General features: G+C 41.0%; 1 protein-coding gene across 1 annotated transcript in view; it reads left to right on the forward strand.

The window, feature by feature from the left end:
* lrig3 (leucine-rich repeats and immunoglobulin-like domains 3) overlaps window positions 1-19,960 on the forward strand; it is a 71,133-nt gene that overhangs the window by 1,120 nt on the left and 50,053 nt on the right. The window contains exons 2-3 of the mRNA XM_072485042.1: window positions 14,201-14,272; window positions 14,377-14,451. Coding sequence (XP_072341143.1) covers window positions 14,201-14,272; window positions 14,377-14,451 — 147 coding nt within the window. The remainder of the gene's footprint in view (window positions 1-14,200; window positions 14,273-14,376; window positions 14,452-19,960) is intronic.

A 19,960-nucleotide genomic window follows, 5' to 3' on the forward strand; every position in this document is an offset into this window, starting at 1 on the left:
TTTGGGATGATGTTTTGCCACAAGTTTGTTCAAGATGGGTTCCTCAATAACACCTTTTAGCTACGTTTTTTTCGGTGCTAGATGAGACCAAAATGATCCCGGCTTTAACGTGTGATCTGAGACCTCTGATCTCCGCTCCGAGGGAAGCATATAGTTTATTTGTGCCCAGGTATTGGTGCAGGGAAGTCCACTGGAGTTCTGCTGGGTGCGTGTGTGATGGAGTATTGGGTGAGGACATAGTTGTATTTGGTCTCTGAAGCTTTCTGCAGTTGGCTCTTTACCATGTAACCCTTTGGGTGAAGTACCAGATGGCACATCTGTCCAAGTGGTCCGAATGGAGCTCCAGTCCACAGAAGGAAGAAGTATAGAACAGAGAAATTGATAGAAAAAAAGGGAATAATTAAGGGAAGGATTGTGTGGTAGTTGGAGTAATATTTATAGTGTAATATTCCCCATAAAACTATTGAGGAAGTAAAGGAATAGGCACTCAATTTTTTGCAAATCTTCACCACATTTGAACATGTGCTGAGAAAGGTCTAAATGTTGAACAAAGCAGGAAGACTTGCAATTAGTTGTAGCTAATTCCCTTCCAATTAGCTCATCTGGAGGTCATGCGGCCTTTACTCTCAATACTTGAATAGCTCTTTCAACACTTTTTTTTCAAACATCTTGAATGCCAATGGAGTGAACAACTTGCAAGGATTAAATTTTAATAAATGCAATGGATTTTCAAAATATGTTACTTGATTTGGAGAAAGTGTGCCCTTTGTCAAATTGAAGTGCCTAAAATTTCTAGAAGTTGCATATTAAACAAGTTCCAGTATATTCTATGATTGAAAGTGAATTAATTTCTTTGGGTGAACATAAAGAATTCTCTTTTCTCCTCATAATAATTGTTTATTGAGAGCCAAATTTTGGAGTTTAGTTATATCAATCTTGAATTATAACTGGGGGGGTGGCACGTTGGTTAGCACTGCTGCCTCACAGCGCCAGGGACCCAGATTAAATTCCAGCCTTGGGTGACTGTGGAGTTTTCACTTTATCCCCGTGTCTGTGTGGGTTTCCTCTGGGTGCTCTGGTTTTCTCCCACAATCCAAAGATGTGCAGGTTTGGTGGAAATGAAATGAAAATCGCTTATTGTCACAAGTAGGCTTCAATGAAGTTACTGTGAAAAGCCCCTAGTTGGATTGACCATGATAACAAAACTTGCCCCTAAGGTTGGGATTACAGGGATAAGGTGGGGGCGTGGCCTGGGTAGGATGCTGTTTCATAGGCCTAACATACGATGAACGTCTGAGGATCCTGGGATTATATTCATTGGAGTTTAGGAGGTTGAGGGGAGATCTAATAGAAAGTTACAAGATAATGAATGGCTTAGATAGGGTGGACGTAGGGAAGTTGTTTCCATTAGCAGGGGAGACGAGGACCTGGGGACACAGCCTTAGAATAAAAGGGAGTCACTTTTGAACAGGGATGAGGAGAAATTTCTTCAGCCAGAGAGTGGTGGGTCTGTGGAATTCATTGCCACAGAGGGCGGTGGAGGCCGGGACGTTGAGTGTCTTTAAGACAGAAGTTGATAAATTCTTGATTTCTCGAGGAATTAAGGGCTATGGAGAGAGAGCGGGTAAATGGAGTTGAAATCAGCCATGATTGAATGGTGGAGTGGACTCGATGGGCCGAATGGCCTTCCACTTCTATGTCTTATGGACTCAATGGGCCGAATGGCCTCCTACATTAGATTCTATGGTTCAAAGTTTCCTTTCTTAAGGAACTAGGCATTATTGTTATTGGACAAGGCATTTTATTGCTCAGGGTGTTTTAGTTGCTGTAAATACCAACTCCTTCAAAACACTCAATAAATTTTTCCAAATTTTATTTAGCTCGCTAAAACTGCTCAATATCTAATTCATATGTGGTTAGGATTTCATTTTGATAATGGGTCAACAGATAAATGTGTTCACAATGTGCAGGAGTTTGGGATTGCTTCACAGTAATGCTTTCTGAAAGATAATGAGCAAACTTTTTTGTATTAAGTATGAGCCAATGATAATGCAGCAGCTGTGTAGTCATGTTTGAATTATTCCATTATTTCAATCCCCTCAGAGATGCGAATTGTACCCATACGCTCCTCTTGGTTAGTAGGGAAGTGTTAATAAGAAGAGCAGCTGTGAATAGTTTCCAGTTGTGTAAACAAGTACTAGCATTGCTGTTGGTGCACATGCTGTGCTCACCCTTTGGAGAATTCTGCCAGTTGTTCAAATGTCAGTGAGCATCTCTTCTGTTTACACCAAACCATGTGTTAATGTTATCAGAGTGTAAACATTTATTAAGCGTATTCATTATCAATCAAATGCTTCCTGAGGAAAACAATGGGTTACATGTATTGGGGTTGAGCTGAGGAAGCATTTCATATAATTCACTGTCCTCGGGTAGATGGCCATGTACACATGGAGTAATGAAACACTCTTTAGACAAAATATAATTGGCCTGTTGAAATAACAGTTCTAAACCTTCCTATAGTGTCCTTGCTGTGATTCTGGAATTGCTTTTGGAAGTTTTGTATCCCTTTCCTAATGCAAACTGAGAAAGTACTTGATTTTAGACTGTGCTTTTCATGTCTTCAGGATATCCCAAAGCACTTCACAACCAATTAATTACTTTTGAAATACAATAGACAAAGCACAGCCTGTTTGTACACAGTAGGCCCTTTAAAGTTCAAATGAAGTAAGTATTGTCTGGACCCTGGAAGGACTCCCCTGTGTTCCTTTGGATAGTGCTATTGCCTCTTGTGTCCGCCTGATCAGGCAGACCAAATTCTTCCAGTTCTTTAAAACCTGCTATAATGTAGGGCGTATGGTTCAGTCATGCTAGATTGTAATCTGTTACACAACATTATTATCGCTTTACTAAAACAAAAGTTACCTGAACCTTTTCTTTCTTGATAACTAATTTTGTTTCTTGTCCCCCTCATCCTTCATTCTTATGGCCAGATTTTCATAGATTTCATAGAATTTACAGTGCAGAAGGAGGCCATTCGGCCCATCGAGTCTGCACCGGCTCTTTGAAAGCGCACCCTGCCCAAGCCCACATCCACCCTATCCCCATAACCCAGTAACCCCACCCAACACTAAGGGCAATTTAGCATGGCCAATCCACCTAACCTGCAAATCTTTGGACTGTGGGAGGAAGCCAGAGTACCCGGAGGCAACCCACGGGGAGAACGTGCAGACTCCGCACACTGAACCAAGCCGGGAATCGAACCTGGGACCCTGGAGCTGTGAAGCAATTGTGCTAACCACCATGCTACCCGTGCTATTTAAATGGGCCTCTTTCAAGGTTTTCCTTCACCAACTCTTTATTTCCAAAGAGTGAGGTTCCAGGGCAGACTATCTTAACTCGATCATAATATCAGCCTTGGATTTCTCATTTTGGACTCTCTTCTGTCTTTATTGCGAATACTGTAACTAGACCTCGGCAGTAAAACTGCCCCTACTATGGCCACAAAAGACTTCATCATCTCCCCAACCTTCAACAACATTCTAATTTGTAACACATTCTCAACATTTATTTGTTTACCAACAGTTTTAATCTATTCACCGAAGTCCCCCAACGCTTCAGGCCACCTTACTCTTAAACTTAATCTTGTGATTTTACACTTGTTAAAATTTATCACTTAGCCTATCCATCACCCTTTAAATTAACACCCAATGGTTAGCATTATTGGCCACTGCATTCAGTTTGGTTTCATCTGCAAACACTGGTAACCACTTGCACATTTCACAACTCTCCACGTACCACTGTCCTTAACCATCTCCAGTGTTGAGTGTGTGTGGTGGTGGGGGGGGGGGGGGGGGAAGAGAGAGAGTAACATTTAATTAATGAATTCCCTGACGTGAGAATTTAAAAATTAAAACTCCTTCAATTGGGAATCAATTTGGAATTTTGTGGATGCTTTGTTTTGTGCGTAAATTAGTTCCAATACACCATTTCATGTCCACCTAGTTCAGTTTTGTCTATGTTCTAAGTCTCTACTTAAAACTACAACTGGTGATTTACACCAATGCTATGTGGTTATAATGTAATTCTCAGAGTCATAACATACTGGACTCCTGAGGGAAGCGGAGTCAAGATTGTTGTCTAGAGGTGGGAATTTAATTTGAATTGCCGTCACATTGCGAAAGCCCTGGCCTGATGAGCTATATCATTTTAGCTGATGGTCTGCAGTTGGCATGGTGTATCTATGTTAGGGTAGGGTAAAATCAGTGTGTTTCATTTCTTCTTGGTATTCCCACTGACCATGTAAATGCATGACCTCATATGGGTAGGATCTGGCTTTCTGTAATAGGCAAAATGTTGCCGATACAGGAAATTCAGAAATGCTGAAAAAACTCAGCTGTGGAGAAATCGTTTTTTTCAATTAAATTTAGAGTACCCAATTATTTTTCCCAATTAAGGGGCAATTTAGTGTGGCCAATCCACCTAACCTGCACATCTTTGGGTTGTGGGGGTGAAACCCACACAGACATGGGGAGAATGTAGAGAAATAGAGTTACTGTTTTGAGTCCATATTACTCGTTCAGAGCCTCTGAAGAAGAGTCACAGATGCTGCTATCCCTGCTGAGTTTTTCCAGCATTTTCTGTTTAGTTCCATGTTTGTGATGCCCCCTTTGTTAAATAGCTCAGAAGCATATAAGTCAGCCTTGTGTATTGGTATAGACAGCTGGGGCCAACCATAGAACTACTTCAATGTGAATTTCTGCCTTCAAGGAGGAGGTGTAAGGGAAGAAAATTGTAGGCAAAGTCGAGAGAAATTAAATTTTGGGTGGCAAAACATGCACTCAGTCGTAATTAGATTTTTTTCAGAGCACACTCTTTAGACTGAGCTGTTCAACTTGTGTTGGTATTTGAGTAACTTTCAGTGAATTGAATTAGCTCTTTGTCGTCCGTGGATTGCTGTTTGACTGGTTTATTTGTTCTTTGAAGATTGGTCACGGTCAGAATTGCTTTATATACTTCAGCACCTGTCAATTGCAGTGTAAATAAAAATGTGGAGAAAATTAACTTTTGCTTGGAAAAGTACTTCCAATTGAAAACCATGATTACAACCTAAACTAACCAAACAAAGGGTTAATTGGTTATTTTTAATGTTGGCTTTGTTTATAAATTAGCATAAAGTGTTGTTAGCCGATCTTTTAGAAAGGCTTATTTAAGGAAAAAAAGACAAATGGCTGTAGGGGTGGCAGCAAAGTAGTTCTTTTGACTGTTGTCTATTATAAATTGATTTTAAAAGACCTGTACTGTACAAGTTTATCAAAACCCAGTGGATACATAACTAGTGAAATGCGAGACTAAAGTAGTAATGCCTCATGCCATTTGTTTTCTATGGTTTATTTATGCTCAATCCACATTCCATGAAAATATTTTTAAATGGCCCAGTTTGGCAATAAATGTGAAACCATGCAACACATTATGCCACATTGGGCATGTCTTTCTTGGAGTTTTAAAATAAGAACCTTCCTAGTGTCTGTCTGGTAAGTTTACTTTGGGATTGCCAGTGGGTTGTGGCAGACCCATGTCAAGAGTCAGTGTTTGCAGGGCAGGTAGCTCAGCATAAGAGCAGCTTCACAGGAGATAATGCAGGAAAGACTGAAGGAGCAAGTGATGGAAGTGTGTAGAAACACCAGGAGAAAATAATTAATTGTAGCAGAAATAAATCACTTCTGAGACCACACATGGTTATAAATAGAACTAATGGTTATCTGGGACTGACTAAGGCAATAATCTAATTGAGATTGCAAATGTGAGGGCAAAGCTCAAACTGTTGATCAATTTCTAAGATTAGGTCATAGCTTTGAAATCAATCTAAATTCTTTATAATTTATGTGCTATTCATTTGGAAATTGGGAGAGCGAATATTCCACCTTCAAAGAAATTCAGGCTTGTGGCGCCTGGCTTTTTACTTGAACTGTGGCTACTCGACACAACAAGAACTAGTAATATTCATTATCTGTTATATATGGAATTTTTCCAATGAATGTTTGCTAACTTACAGAGCAACTGGAAGCAACTGGCAGGACGTCAGAATATTCTACCAGTCATTTAACTTTGCTTTGCAATTAGTATTAATTACATTGTATGTTTCTACTGATGGTCAAATAAATCTATAACCCACTATTTAAACCCTTCAGCAAAATCCTGTCTAAACAAGGTAAATTCTACTTAGAATGCCAATTTGTTTTCTGGCGCAACAATAAAATGAGTGTAGCATGTGGAGGGAGAAAAATTGGTATAAACAGTCATCGTTTTCCTGAAATTAGCACAATAACTGTTAAGCTCCAGTAAAAAAAACCTTGATTTTATTGTCATGGCAGCCAGGGAAACACATGGCAATGAGCTGTTCTCCACAGCTGTTTTTCTCTACAATCCAGACCTTTAACATACCAGATTGATTTATGAGTCACTCAGTATTGATGTCTTAAAGTAGTTAAAGCTTTGCTCTCCTTCCCAGCATATTTTTGGCTGAATTAGCAGATCTACCCACACTATGGTATTGATTAAAATCTATTTAACTTTGCTTATGCAGATGTTTTAACTATGGGATTAAACTTTTTGCAATACAGGAATAGTTTTATGTATGCTATCCTGTAACACAAATGTAGTCTGCAATTCTCCCAAGTTATGAAATTAGCCCCTTGCAGTCTTTTGGCCTCCAGTATTTACCCCAGGTGCAGACTGTTCACTGGGTCACAATGTGGTCTTAGTTCCCTGCAGGAAGAATATATGGAGGTATTAATTTTCTTCCAAGTGACGGCTGTTTTGTTCTGTATGGTTTGGGGCTATTTCCTTACTTTCTTTGTTTCACACCTTTCAAACAAACTTGAGGAATAATTCTATTGAAAAGGGAGAACACATGAGCTTGGCTAATTGAGGTGGCTAAGTATGAACTGTTGGCTTAACTGTTAATTGTCCTTAAATGCACCAAACTCCCTTTTATTCAGAAGTACTTTTTTGTGAAGATTTTCAAAAAACACTTCAGAACTTAAGCAGGATCCAACTTGGAGGGTGGGTGGGGGGGGGGTTGAGTTTGGTACAATGCTCCTCATGAATGAAAATAATAATATGCCATCCTGTGTTCTGTTGTCAATATAAAACTGTGAAAGCATACGCAGATTTGGCTCTCCTGATTTATTGCAAGAGCTATACTTGACCCAAAGACTTACACACTGGTGTGTACATAGTGGAATATTGCAAAGGGGAGATCTGCTTGTCTGCTGCTCTTACATGTTGTGCAAATGTCTGAAGTTGCTTCTAGAACAGGCATCTTTTAATGCAGATTATTTACAAATTTATAGTTCGATTTAAGAATACCTGGTTGCTGTTTGATTATTCTGTAATTAACAGGCAATTATTTCCAAATGTTTGCTTGGGTTAAACGCACAAATTACTGATAAGACCACTAATCTATGGCCACATCCTGTGACTATCTCCCCTCTCTTTGGCTTCAAATTGCCAAAAAGAAAAAATACTGTATGATTTTATTTCTATTTTCTCACTAATTGTCTTTCTTTTACCCTCCTCCTTTTGGTATACTTCCACATGAAGGGTGACTCTTTAATATCTTGATCATATTCACAAATGCTGACAATGAATTGGTAGATGGTTAAGCCACGTACTTATACATGTAGCAGATGCTACTGGATCGTCATCAGTCATGGGAGCCCTAACCAAACCCACTCAGTTTGAGATTCAGAACTGAATTTTTTCTACCAAGGCATAATGCATGAGTCGCAAAATGTCCTGACTCGCTGGACTTGCCTCAGTAACTAGTGCCCCAAATCGCAAGATTTTAGCTTTTGAAGGTGGTTGTGGGAAGAAGCTTGACCTGCTGACCAGAAAAGCAGGTGCCGGGAGGGCATGAGGGAGGGTGAGTTCCAAGGCAGGCTGGTTAGAAGACCTGCCTTCGTTCTCTAGGCCTTGGTTTCATTTATTTGAGAAGATTTTAGGCCCTCAGTCCTTTGCCCACATGGTCCCTCATAAACCCAATGCCAGCTCATGCCCCCACTCATCCTGTATCCGCCATGGGCAGACCTCAGAAAGTTTAACGAATTGGAATTGAAAAATCTTCAGATCCTGATTGTTAAACAGACCTTTTGTGTTTTTGGCTACTCATCAATTCGTGACTCCTACACCAGGTTAAGGCCATTGCAACAGCCAAATTGGACCCTGTTTCAATTTTGCATAAACTTGTATGACCCTGCTGAGTTTGGGTCCTCTTCTCCCGCCCCCCTCCCCCCTGTGAATCGCATCCCTACCCACTTTTCTCAGTCTCGTCCATAGCTCATTTGCCATTTTATAGGCCCACTATTTTTATAGGTCTTTTCAAAAAAACACAACCGATCTCAAATAGCTTGATGCAGAGTAGGGATTGAATGTGTTAATTTTCTGCACAGCTCAGTTCATGAGACAATAGAGGTGCCTTTGGAATCCGATCAGATTTTTACATATCCTGTCATCTGTGTATTCATTTGTAACAAACATTTTGTTTTGGATTGTGATGAATGTAGGAGCTGCACAGTATGAGTAAGAATCTACTTCCAAAATAAATGAAGAGCAATTACTAGCAATTAATTTATTGCATGATGTGGTTTGTGAAGGTACTGCATATGATGAAGTACTACGTAAATTCAAGGATTGTAACTGCCTTTTAGGTGACTTTTTCTTAAACCCCAAATGTTGCATGTACTTCTGAAAGGAATGACCCATGCTCTTAAATAACACATCCAAATGGTTATTCTTTCTGTGAGATTCATGAGTAAATGCATAATTCCAGGGAAGTCCAAACTTTATGGGTCGCTTAGTTACATACTGTATGTAAAGTTTAGTATTTCTATTAAATCATTTATATTTGAATTTTATAAATCGGGGAAAGTGTAGGTTATGATGAATTTGAACAAAATGAGAAGATAACTAGGTATTTAGTAAATTTCAGAACCCCATTATAGATCAGACTAATAACCGGAAAGGGAAGCTGTAATCTTGAGGAGAAAGTTGAGAATCTGGGACAATTTTCACCAACAGAGACAGATGAAAGAGATTTTAAATTGCAGTCTTGAAAATTGTGAAAAGAATTGATGAGAAATATTCTTTCCCAAGTCACTATGATTGCAGAGTAGTGAAAAGAGGTTATCAGTTTAAAATGGTCAGTAAGGAGGGGTGGACAAAGTCTGGGATGATGCTCTTTATGCAGAATGCTGTTAAACTATAAAATACTTGTGTTATAGGGATTAGTTGAGGCAGAGACCATTGCATTTTTTTTTTCAGAAAGGATAGTTAAATATTTTGAAGATACATGGTTATGGAGCGAGAGCGCAGGGTAGTGAGGTTGTGCTTTCTAAGATCTGGTACTTCCAAATGATGATTGTTCACATGGATGAGATATTAGAAGTTTCTTGCTTGTGGAATTATAACTCCGTAACAAGTCAACACCTTCAGAAAAGAAAAAGATAATTATATAAATCTACAATTCATTCCTAGCTTTTGGTATGATCAAACAAATGGCAGGAAATCCCTGTCGACTTATAATTTTTTTTTCTCGGCCAGGCATCTCTGCCCAAATAGCAGGTTTTTGGACTTTGATCATGTCCTCTGAGTTCACATACTCGTTTTTCAACTGTGGGACTGGATATCATTTGGGAGTGAACTTGCAGCTGTTTTTTTTTCTTCAAAAATCCTCGACTGAAAACAACCCAGCAAAGGCTAGAGATCAAAATTGGCATATGATCTGTACAGATTAGTATTATGTTGGGCAGTGACATTTTTTTTTGTTTGTCTACAGTAAATCGGAAACTTTTTTTGTCAGGGGCTGTGTTTTCCTTTCCTCCTAAAGGTGGTGACGAAAGTGCAATTTCTGCAAACCTATGGTAGTCAAGTGACCATTCTTTGTATTGTTTGGTGGGAATGGGAAAGAGAGGGGCATTGTAGAGGAGTCACGGGCTGCCTTCATCCAGAGTGTGTATACACACTTCACAGCAAGATTCAGTGGGAAAAGAAAAGAACACTGACTGACTGTTTATTTCTCTTCACCCCTTATCCCTTTGCCAGTGGCACTAAGGGTTATCACTTTGATCTGACAACAGGTACAGTGGAGGCAGTCAACCAAACCTAAATCAGCCATTAAACATGGGATCAGTTCCACTTTTTATGATAAAGTTACCAACTGAGCCAAGTGGACAGGACTGTTTTAATCACAAATTGTGATTAAATTTGTGTGTGAATTACCTGATTTTACCAACTGCAGTCCTAAAATAAATTCAAGTTTAATTTGAAACTTACTTTCTAAAACTAGCTCAGCCCATTTGTGCCAAAAGAAGGTAACAAAATCAGTAGTTTTAGAGGCTTAGTTTCTTTGGTCAAAACAACTGTGTCAAGAATCTAATTCCATAAATGGTAATTGGCTTGGCTTGGGGTTTTTTGTGTCTGTGTATCAAGAAATTTATATGTGAAGTGGGACACAGCACTTTTCAAGGGCAAGTTGCCATATGTAGAAAATTCCTTAGCTGAAAATAATCCTTTACTAAAACAAGCTGTTCTTCTAGTAGAGACTTGCACCTATGTGCTTCCAGACTATAGTGTCTGCATTTTCTAAACCCCATTGCATAAAAGTGTGAAATTGAACACTTTTCCACAAATGGAAAAAGTGCCATTTGACTCCAGTTTTTTTTTTCCTAACTGACATTTTGGAGATGAAAGTTACTGCAGAATTCAACTTCATTATTTTTCATTGCACTTGCAGTAGGAGCCAGATTGGTTGAAGTACTTGAATGGTGATTTAAAATATGTTTCAAAAACTTTGTGCACAGGATTGCTGTGAATTAAACTTGAGTATGGTTCCAAGCTTCTCAAATCCATTTATCAGCTTGTGCGGTAGTGTTTTTAATTTCTTCTATAGTTACTTTGACTTTTTATAATCCTCTTCAGAAAATAGTTGGGGCAACATTACTCCAATGGATTGAATGCGTTTTTCACAGTCATTGATAGACTACAGATGGGACGGAGTTTGTACTCCCAAGTGAAAGTGTCTGGCTCCAGTGTGACGATTTTGCACAGCAGTTTTAGTAATTGGAGGATTTTGTAGTTTAAATACTTGGCCAGCTTAGTACATGTTGCAACTGCAGAAGAACCGATTTGCTCGTGTCTATAACTGTCTGGTGGGTCCCTTTTACAAACATTCTTAACATAATTTTTTTTTTAGCGTTTTGGTTTAAGTTCTCTGGTATGGGTTGCAGTTGAAAAACTCCTGATCATTCACGACCAGGTTGGGCACAATCTGATACGAAACTGATTTGAACCAGAATAACTTTTTTTATATTGTAAAAGCAAATTACTGCAGCTGATGGCAATCTGAAATAAAAACGAAAAATGCTGGTAGTACATAGTAGGTCAGCTAGCATCTTTGGAGAAAAACAGAGTTAATAGCTAGAACTTTCAAACTGGCGGGATCCTGCGGTCCCGCCAATCAGCACCCCCCCCTGCTGCAGGTTTTCTGATGGCGAGGGACGAAAATGGGAAACCTAGTTGACAGCAGTGGAACCAGAAGCTCCTGCTCCAGCCAAGGATGGACTGCCTTCACCACTGCAAAAAACGGTGGGTTGCATGGAAAATACCGCAACCATTTCTGGTTCAGATCTTTGTTTTGCAGATGTGGCCTTACCTACTGAGTGTTTCCACCATCTTCTTGGGTATTTCAGTATAAATCAGAAACCAAATTCTTTGCCTTTTTACTGTTTTTAAAGAAATATCCTACAGTATTGAAAACCTTTACATTAGTATCCTTGTGGGTTAGTGGCATATATCCAGTCTTCGAGTCTTTAACTTTTATGTTTGCTGAGTTTTTAAATTTATTTTCTTCCCTTTGTTCTCCCTCCAGCATTCTTCTAATGCTTAGCTGGAGCGTGGTGCAGTATTATGTGCTTTCTATTAGTTGTTCAAATCGTGTCTGAAATCATAAGGGCAGTTTAAACACATGTCCCTATTGGCTGAAAAATGTAATTAAAATGTTTGACGAGATTCAGCACAATGTAAACATCTTGCAAGGCAAAATTTGAAGTATATGAGCAACAACGCCAGGCGTGATTATTCGATTTCCTAGTCGCGTGTTTCTTGGCGAGGGGGATGGGGGGGCGCCATTTGCTGGCAGTGGGATTCTCTGTTCCCACTGCTGTCAATGGAAATTCTTGTTGAGGCCTCCACACGTCCCCGGGAAACCGCGAGCAGGATGCTCTGCTGGCGGGGCCAGAGAATCCTGCCACCAGTGAATGGCCGGAAATCAGTCGTTATTTTGTCTTCTGGAAGTAGTGCTGTATACTTAACTGGGGCACAGTTACTTTGGCACCAACAACTCTGTGCTATAGCCAGAGTCTTCTGGCTATTCCCGCAGCACACCCCGCGATGACAGTGAGAGACGCGTTCAGCAGGGAGCCCCATTGGCAGGACGGGACCAGAAGGTCCATCACCGGCCTATGGTGGGCAAATCACACAGCGGGTTGCGTGTTAAATCCAGCCCATTGGCCACATGATCGATCATTGTGTTAGCTGGGACAGTCACTGTTTGGCAGACATTTGTACGCCAAATGATGTCACGGCTGACACTGTTTTCAACTTGTCTACTTTAAAAATAAATTTAGAGTACCCAATTATTTATTTTTCAAATTAAGGGGCAATTTAGCGTGACCAATCCACCTACCCTGCACATCTTTGGGTTGTGGGGGTGGAACTCATGCAGACACGGGGAGAATGTCCTGGGATTCGAACCCGGGTCCTCAGCGCCGTAGTCCCAGTGCTAACCACTGTGCCACATGCCGCCCTTAACTTATCTATTTATAAACTATAACTTCCCAATGGCCTACTGGATCAGAACAGCACAAATATAGCTTCTGATATCAATCATTCAAAACAGCAGGAAACCTGACTGTGTTACCTCTGTCCAAGCCTAGGGGCACCAGAGTATAATTAGGGTTTAGAACATAGAACATTACAGCGCAGTGCAGGCCCTTCGGCCCTCGATGTTGCGCCAACCTGTGAAACCACTCTAAAGCCTATCTACACTATTCCCTTATCGTCCATATGTCTATCCAGTGACCATTTGAATGCCCTTAGTGTTGGCGAGTCCACGACTGTTGCAGGCAGGGCATTCCACGCCCTTACTACTCTCTGAATAAAGAACCTACCTCTGACATCTGTCTTATATCTGCCTCCCCTCAATTTAAAGCTATGTCCCCTTGTGCTAGACATCACCATCCGAGGAAAAAGGTTCTCACTGTCCACCCTATCCAATCCTCTGATCATCTTGTATTCCTCAATTAAGTCACCTCTTAACCTTGTTATCTCTAACGAAAACAGCCTCAAGTCCCTCAGCCTTTCCTCATAAGATCTTCCCTCCATACCAGGCAACATTCTGGTAAATCTCCTCTGCACCCTTTCCAATGCTTCCACATCCTTCCCATAATGCGGCGACCAGAATTGCACGCAATACTCCAAATGCGGCCGCACCAGAGCTTTGTACAGCTGCAACATGACCTCATGGCTCCGAAACTCAATCCCTCTACCAATAAAAGCTAACACACCGTACGCCTTCTTAACAACCCTCTCAACCGGAGTGGCAACTTTCAGGGATCTATGTACATGGACACCGAAATCTCTCTGCTCATCCACACTGCCAAGAATCTTACCATTAGCCCAGTACTCTTGTCTTCCTGTTATTCCTTCCAAAATGAATCACCTCTCACTTTTCTGCATTAAACTCCATTTGCCACCTCTCAGCCCAGTGCTGCAGCTTATCTATGTCCCTCTGTAACTTGTAACATCCTTCCATTTCTCCACTGTTGTCCTGCTGCAGATTAATTAATTTTGAATGAGAATTAAACTTTTGATCTTTTGATTTGTGTGTTTCAGAGTCCTACATGTATCTGATGTGCTATCCGGCAGCTACTTTTTGTGGTTAAAAACCTGCAGCTTATTTACAAATTTAACTAGTTTAAAGATTCAGCATGAGATGTGCATGCAAATTTAACTCCTTTTCCCATGACCCCAATATTGTACTTTGTACAGGTGGTTTTATCTAATTATTATGTCATTTTGTTGTTAATTATATGCATTGAAGTAGAGTTAGATATTAATGTGTAACATGTGTCATGTTTTACAGGGATTTGAGCCACAATCTGATTACTTCCATCGATAGCAACTTATTTAACAATCTTCACAACCTACAGGAAGTGTAAGTCGCGCTATTTCCGGTTAAGAGATCAATATAATTTAAATTACGAGATTATGATTAATTCACTAGTCATATATAACTCTGCCATCATTTTTGACTTCCAGAAAAATAACGCACAATGAATTAACTGCAGTGCCGAACTTTGGAATTGTGGCTTCAAACATTACCCTTCTTTCACTGTGAGTGTCAGATTTTTTCTTTTTTGTTTGAAATTTAGGGTACCATCAGGGAGGCATGTATTGTGATAGTGTCCTGAGAGACCATGGATACTTTATAAAAAAAATTTTTTTTAAATCTGCCCGCTTTGCACTTGTGGCTTGATTTGTTATTTCAGGAATGTGACACTTGGTATTGTGGCCTCTGGTTCAGAAGATTGTGAAAACAAAAGCTTGATCACAATTAAAATAATAATCTAAGATCTCAATTTACTGTATCCCTGAGTGGAGCTGCATTGTTGGATGCCCTATTCCTGGATTAAGTGTTACAAACTGTGTTTTTAAGACAGTGGTGTGACCCTCCTGTTTTGATCAGGCTACATTATTCAAAGAAAAGCAGATCTCTGGTATTCTAACTCCTACATCTTGAATCAGGCAACTGATCAATCATGTTACTAATCTGTAGAAAGTAACTGGGACAAAATGACTACCACAGAGAAAGGTTGAGGCATCGGAGCAGTTTAGCAATGTGGGCAGAGGCAAGCGGACAGAGTTTAACAAAATTTAGCATCAGCGAATAAGGCCGTTACAAGGAATAGAAGTAGAAAAATGAAAGGTTGTTCATTTGAATGCACGAAGAATCTGCGATAAGATGGATAAACTAGTGGCACAAATAGAGGTAAATGGTTTAGATCTAATCACCATTATAGAAATACAGTTACAAGATGGTCAAGAGTGGGGAATAAACATTCCAGGGTACACAATATTTCAGAAAGACAGTTGCAAAAGGTATGGGGTAGCCCCGATAGTAAAGGATAACATAATTAATAAGAAAGGACCTGGTCTCACAAGGTCATAAAGTAGAATAGTATGTGTGGAAATTAGGAGTAGCAAGAATCCAAAACACCGGTGAGAGTGGATATGGGCCCCCTAACAGTCGTTAAACCAATGGACGGAGCATCAAACAAAAAAAATGAGTTTGTAACGAAGAGAATGTAATATTTGTGGGGACTTTAATCAATGGAAATTCTCATTGAGCCGCTTCAGGAGTTCCTTTTCTTGTGGTCTTGTTCTGGGCCCCTTGGCCTCTGTGTCGATTGTTTTCTGGTCTCCCCTCCTTTTACCTGGAGCCTCCTCACTCCTCCCCCCTCTCCTTTTTCCTGTAGCCCCCCCCCCTCCCCACACACCTTTCCTGTCTGCTCTCTATGGTCCCATTGGCACCCATGCGGCCCCCCACCACCACCTCTCTATTGGCTGTTGGCTTTGAACGAGTTGGTGAATGGCCTCCAACTTGTGAAAACCATCATTTGACCATCAGATGGTGAGCTTGATCTTCTCCAGGTGGAGAAATTCCAATAGGTCTGCCACCTAGTCTGCAGCTGTGGGTGGTGCCGCTGATCGCCGGCGAGCAAGATTCTCCGGGCGATTAAAGGGGCAAGGGCATCGGCTCACTTCCCCATGAATAGTTCTGGCTGGTCCAATACTCCAAAGTCTGCCACTGTTGAGCATGGCTCCACCCGCACCCCCACAACCTTGGACATTGCCTCGAAGAACCTGTGGCCATGGTTGGCTGGGCTTCCCTGGCACCGTTCACCTACTCCTCGGGAAGAACCTGCTCATTCGGGTTCTTGTCGGGTGTGCTCTGTCCACCACTTTCAGATGTATGAGGAGGTGGAATTGACCCCAACAGTGCTTTGCTCCAGAGCTCCCACCCTGTTTCTGTCCCTAGCTCTTCCTCCCATTTTTCTCGTGTCTCGTCCTTTCTAAAGTCATCTGGACAGGTCCTCACAATTAATTTCCCCAGACTGTCCGCGTCCAGTAACGCCTCTAACATTGTGCTTCTTGGGGTTTGTGGGTATGTAGTCGTCACCTTGCAGAGAAAGCTTTTGACCGGCAGATGTCGGAGTCCCGCTTGGTAATTCCAGTCTCTCCGTCAGCTCCTCGAAGGTTGCTAGTCTGTCTCCCGTGTTAAAGTCCCCAATGTCAGTGTCCCCCCCATCCTGTGCACCACTTTTCAAGGAAGGCCCGAAAGAGAAAACAGTAAAGTACTGGTTAGTTAGCCTAATAACAGTCATTGAGGAAAATGTTGGAATCTATTATGAAGTCTCAACAATGCATTTAATAAAACCATATGCATTTTAAGAGGTTTTTTTGAGGATGTAACGAGTAGGATAAGTAAAAGGGAACCTGTAGATTACATCTGGATTTCCAAAAGACGTTTAGTAAAGTGCCACACAAGTTATTATTAATAGACAAAATAAGGGCACATTGAGCTGGGGGTAACATATTGCCATGGATAGAAGATTAGTTAACGGACAGGAAGCTGAGAATAAGCATAAACGGAGCATTTTCAAGTTGGTAGGCAGTGAATAGTGAAGCACCTACTGCAAGGATCCGTGCAGGGACCTCAGCTATTTACAATCTATATTAATAAGAGAGAGTAATGTCTGCTGATGACGCAAGGCTAAACAATGGGAGGCCACAAAGGTTTAAAGAGATATAGACAGGTTAAGTGAGTGGACAACAACACGGCAGACAAAGTCTAAGGTAGGAAACTGTGTTTTCATTTTGGTCGTAAGAATTGGAAATGGTAAGAAACTCTGTTGTACAAGGAATTTAGGATGTTAGCATGCAGGTACAGTAAGCAATTGGGAAGGCAAGTGGTATGTTAGCCTTACTGAAAAGGGATTTAAGTACAGGAATAAAAGAGTTCTACTAAAGTTGTACAGGGTTTTGTTGCGACCACATCTGGAGTAATGTGTGCAATTTTAGTCTCCACATATAAAAAAGAATATACTTGCATTGTGGAGTGTGTAGCAAAGGTTCCTTAAGTTGGTCCCTGGGATGAAGGGAGGTAGGGGCATTGTTCTATGATGGTGGACTTCAGTATAATCTCTGGAGTTTAGAAGAATAAGAGTCAATCTCATTGAGAAATGCTAGATTCAGAAGGGACTTAATACGGTGGACGCTGAGAGATTGTTTCTGCTGGGCAGTTTTTAGAAACCAGCAAGGGGCTAGTGAATTGTGGATGCTCCATCGTCCAATATGTTAAGGCTGGGATAGGTATTTTATTAGTCTCTCAGGAAATCAAGGGATATGGAGAGCAGGCAGGAAAGTGATGTTGAAACCTAGGATCAGCCATGATCATATTGGATGTCAGAACAGACTTGATGGGCCTTGTATTCTACTCCTATTTCTTTTGTTTATGTGCCTACTAACAGGCACTGTAGTTCAATGTAATAAGTTGTGGGAGGTGCTATATTAATGCAAGCATTATGAGTTGGATTTGTATTGTTGGAAAACTTTGCTAGTCTTAACTGCCTGTGGTTTGAAATCCCATTTTAGGAGATTGACATTCATGAACTTGACCTGGGTGTATGACTGCCAGCGGAGTAAGGGAATTATGAGTACTAGGATTGTTTGTGCTGGATTCGCAAGCGCAAACCAAAATATGTTGATATAGTGGCTTTTAAATACAACATTTATACGTGAGGTGCCCAATAGCTGATGGTCTGTGACTCTGTGCTGCATTGAACAGCTTTGTTGCAAGTAACCTGACTAGAACTGCTTAATTTCAATACTGGAGTTCTTCACTTGGGAGTTTTCACATTGTCTTTATGCGATAACAGCAGGAATGCAGGAACCAACAGAGATGAGGAGGAATTTCTTCAGCCAGAGGTTGGTGTATCTGTGGAACTCTTTGCCGCAGAAGGTTGTGGGGGCCAAATCACTGAGTGTCTTTAAAACAGAGATAGATAGGATTTTGATCAATAAAGGGATCAGAGGTTATGGGGAGAAGGCAGGAGAATCGGGATGAGAAAATATCAGCCATGATTGAATGGCGGAGCAGACTCGATGGGCCGAGTGGCCTAATTCTGCTCCTATGCCTTATGGTCTTATATGACATGGCACGTGGTATCTTGGAGGAATTGTTATTTATAAACCAGTCAAATAATACTTTCAATGATCAGAATCAGATTTGGGGGAAACAAAAGAAAGGCATACCCATTGGAGCTCAGGTTTTCTGTAGTAATCCTAGTTACATGGAAACAACTGAGCTTGTTGCTTTAGAACCCTACTGTCTGCCCGTTTATCCATCAGACACCTGCAGTGTCAATTTTGTACATCCTATCTCTCAGCATCCAAGAAGCAACAACATTGAAAGGTAAGGACTGCCATGGCAATGCAAACTGACTGCTCCAGTTGCATTTTAAACCGTTCAAAGCCAGAACATTTAATGTGTACTGCTCACAGTACTGAAATACATCTTTAGTATTATGAATGTTAGTCATTGAAGAAGTGTCACCCCCACTCTCTGCTACATTCCAGTTTATATAATGGCATTCAATATTAATGTTTACGGTATTTGTATTTTGCTATGTAGCCATCTGGGATGGCCACTTTCAGTATGCAAAATGGACACTCGCAGAGCCTATAGGGAAAAATGGACAATACAAAGCAACAGGCAGGCACAGAGCCTGAATGTATATTTGGAAGGCAGTCTGCAGACGGAACCGAAACTCTGGGTCGATTTACATATTGATGGCCCATCTCCGGGAAACAAAGAACGAGTGCTCAGGTAGCCGATACTGTCCCAGACGAGCTGGCGCCACTACCCCAACCAGAAGACACAAACAAAGCAAGGCCAACGGCCACTTAGGACATGTCCAGCCATCAAGGCACCCGCCCCTTTATTGGCTTAGATCGATGACCATGATCAAGAAGCTACCCAGTTAATTGGGACCAAGTTTAAGGCCCACCTAAAAGTGCGCGAAGCCCCTCCAAGTATAAGAAGGAACCCCCGCGAAAGGTTCGCTCTCTTGGATTTGGCTCTCAAGCGGAAAGACCCTTCCACCAGCACCACCAGAAGCAAGTAAGTTCACGCTCGCTACCAGGCGGACGACCTTAGCTGTACTCCTGTTACCTCTTCGAACCCAACAGCCTCAGATCCAAACAACGGCCATTGTTCCCCTGACTTAAGTGGGCACCCGAAGTTAAGTATAGGTGTTAATGATAGATATAGTTTAGCCTGTAGTGTTATTGTGCATGAGTAAATCGTACTGTGTGTAAATAAAGTAGTATTGACTTTGAACTAACTAATTGGTGTATTAGCTCTTGGATCGATATTCGGTTTGAACCTTGTGGCGGTATCGAGAGATACCTGGCGACTCTGAAAGCATACTCCTAATTAGGATTCAGAAAGGCGACCTTATTAACTGCCACATTTATAGCAAGTAAACAGAGTAACAGCTACAAAAGGTAAAAATATAGAAACTCAGAGGAGGCATTTGGCCCTTCCAGCATTGCTCCGTCATTCAACATCCCTAATCTCGGTGCTATATTCACACTTTCTCCCCATACCCCTTAATGCCAGTAAAATCTTTAAACATTATCTGTCTCTTTCTTCAAAACATTCAGTGACTTCACCTCCACCATCTTCTGTGGTAGGGAATTCCACAGGTTCACTATCCTTTGGTGAATACATGTTTCCCCATATCCTGAGATTATGTCCCTTGGTTCTAGATTCCCATAC

This window comes from Scyliorhinus torazame, chromosome 19 (assembly GCF_047496885.1).
Source record: "Scyliorhinus torazame isolate Kashiwa2021f chromosome 19, sScyTor2.1, whole genome shotgun sequence".
NCBI classification, from domain to species: domain Eukaryota; kingdom Metazoa; phylum Chordata; class Chondrichthyes; order Carcharhiniformes; family Scyliorhinidae; genus Scyliorhinus; species Scyliorhinus torazame.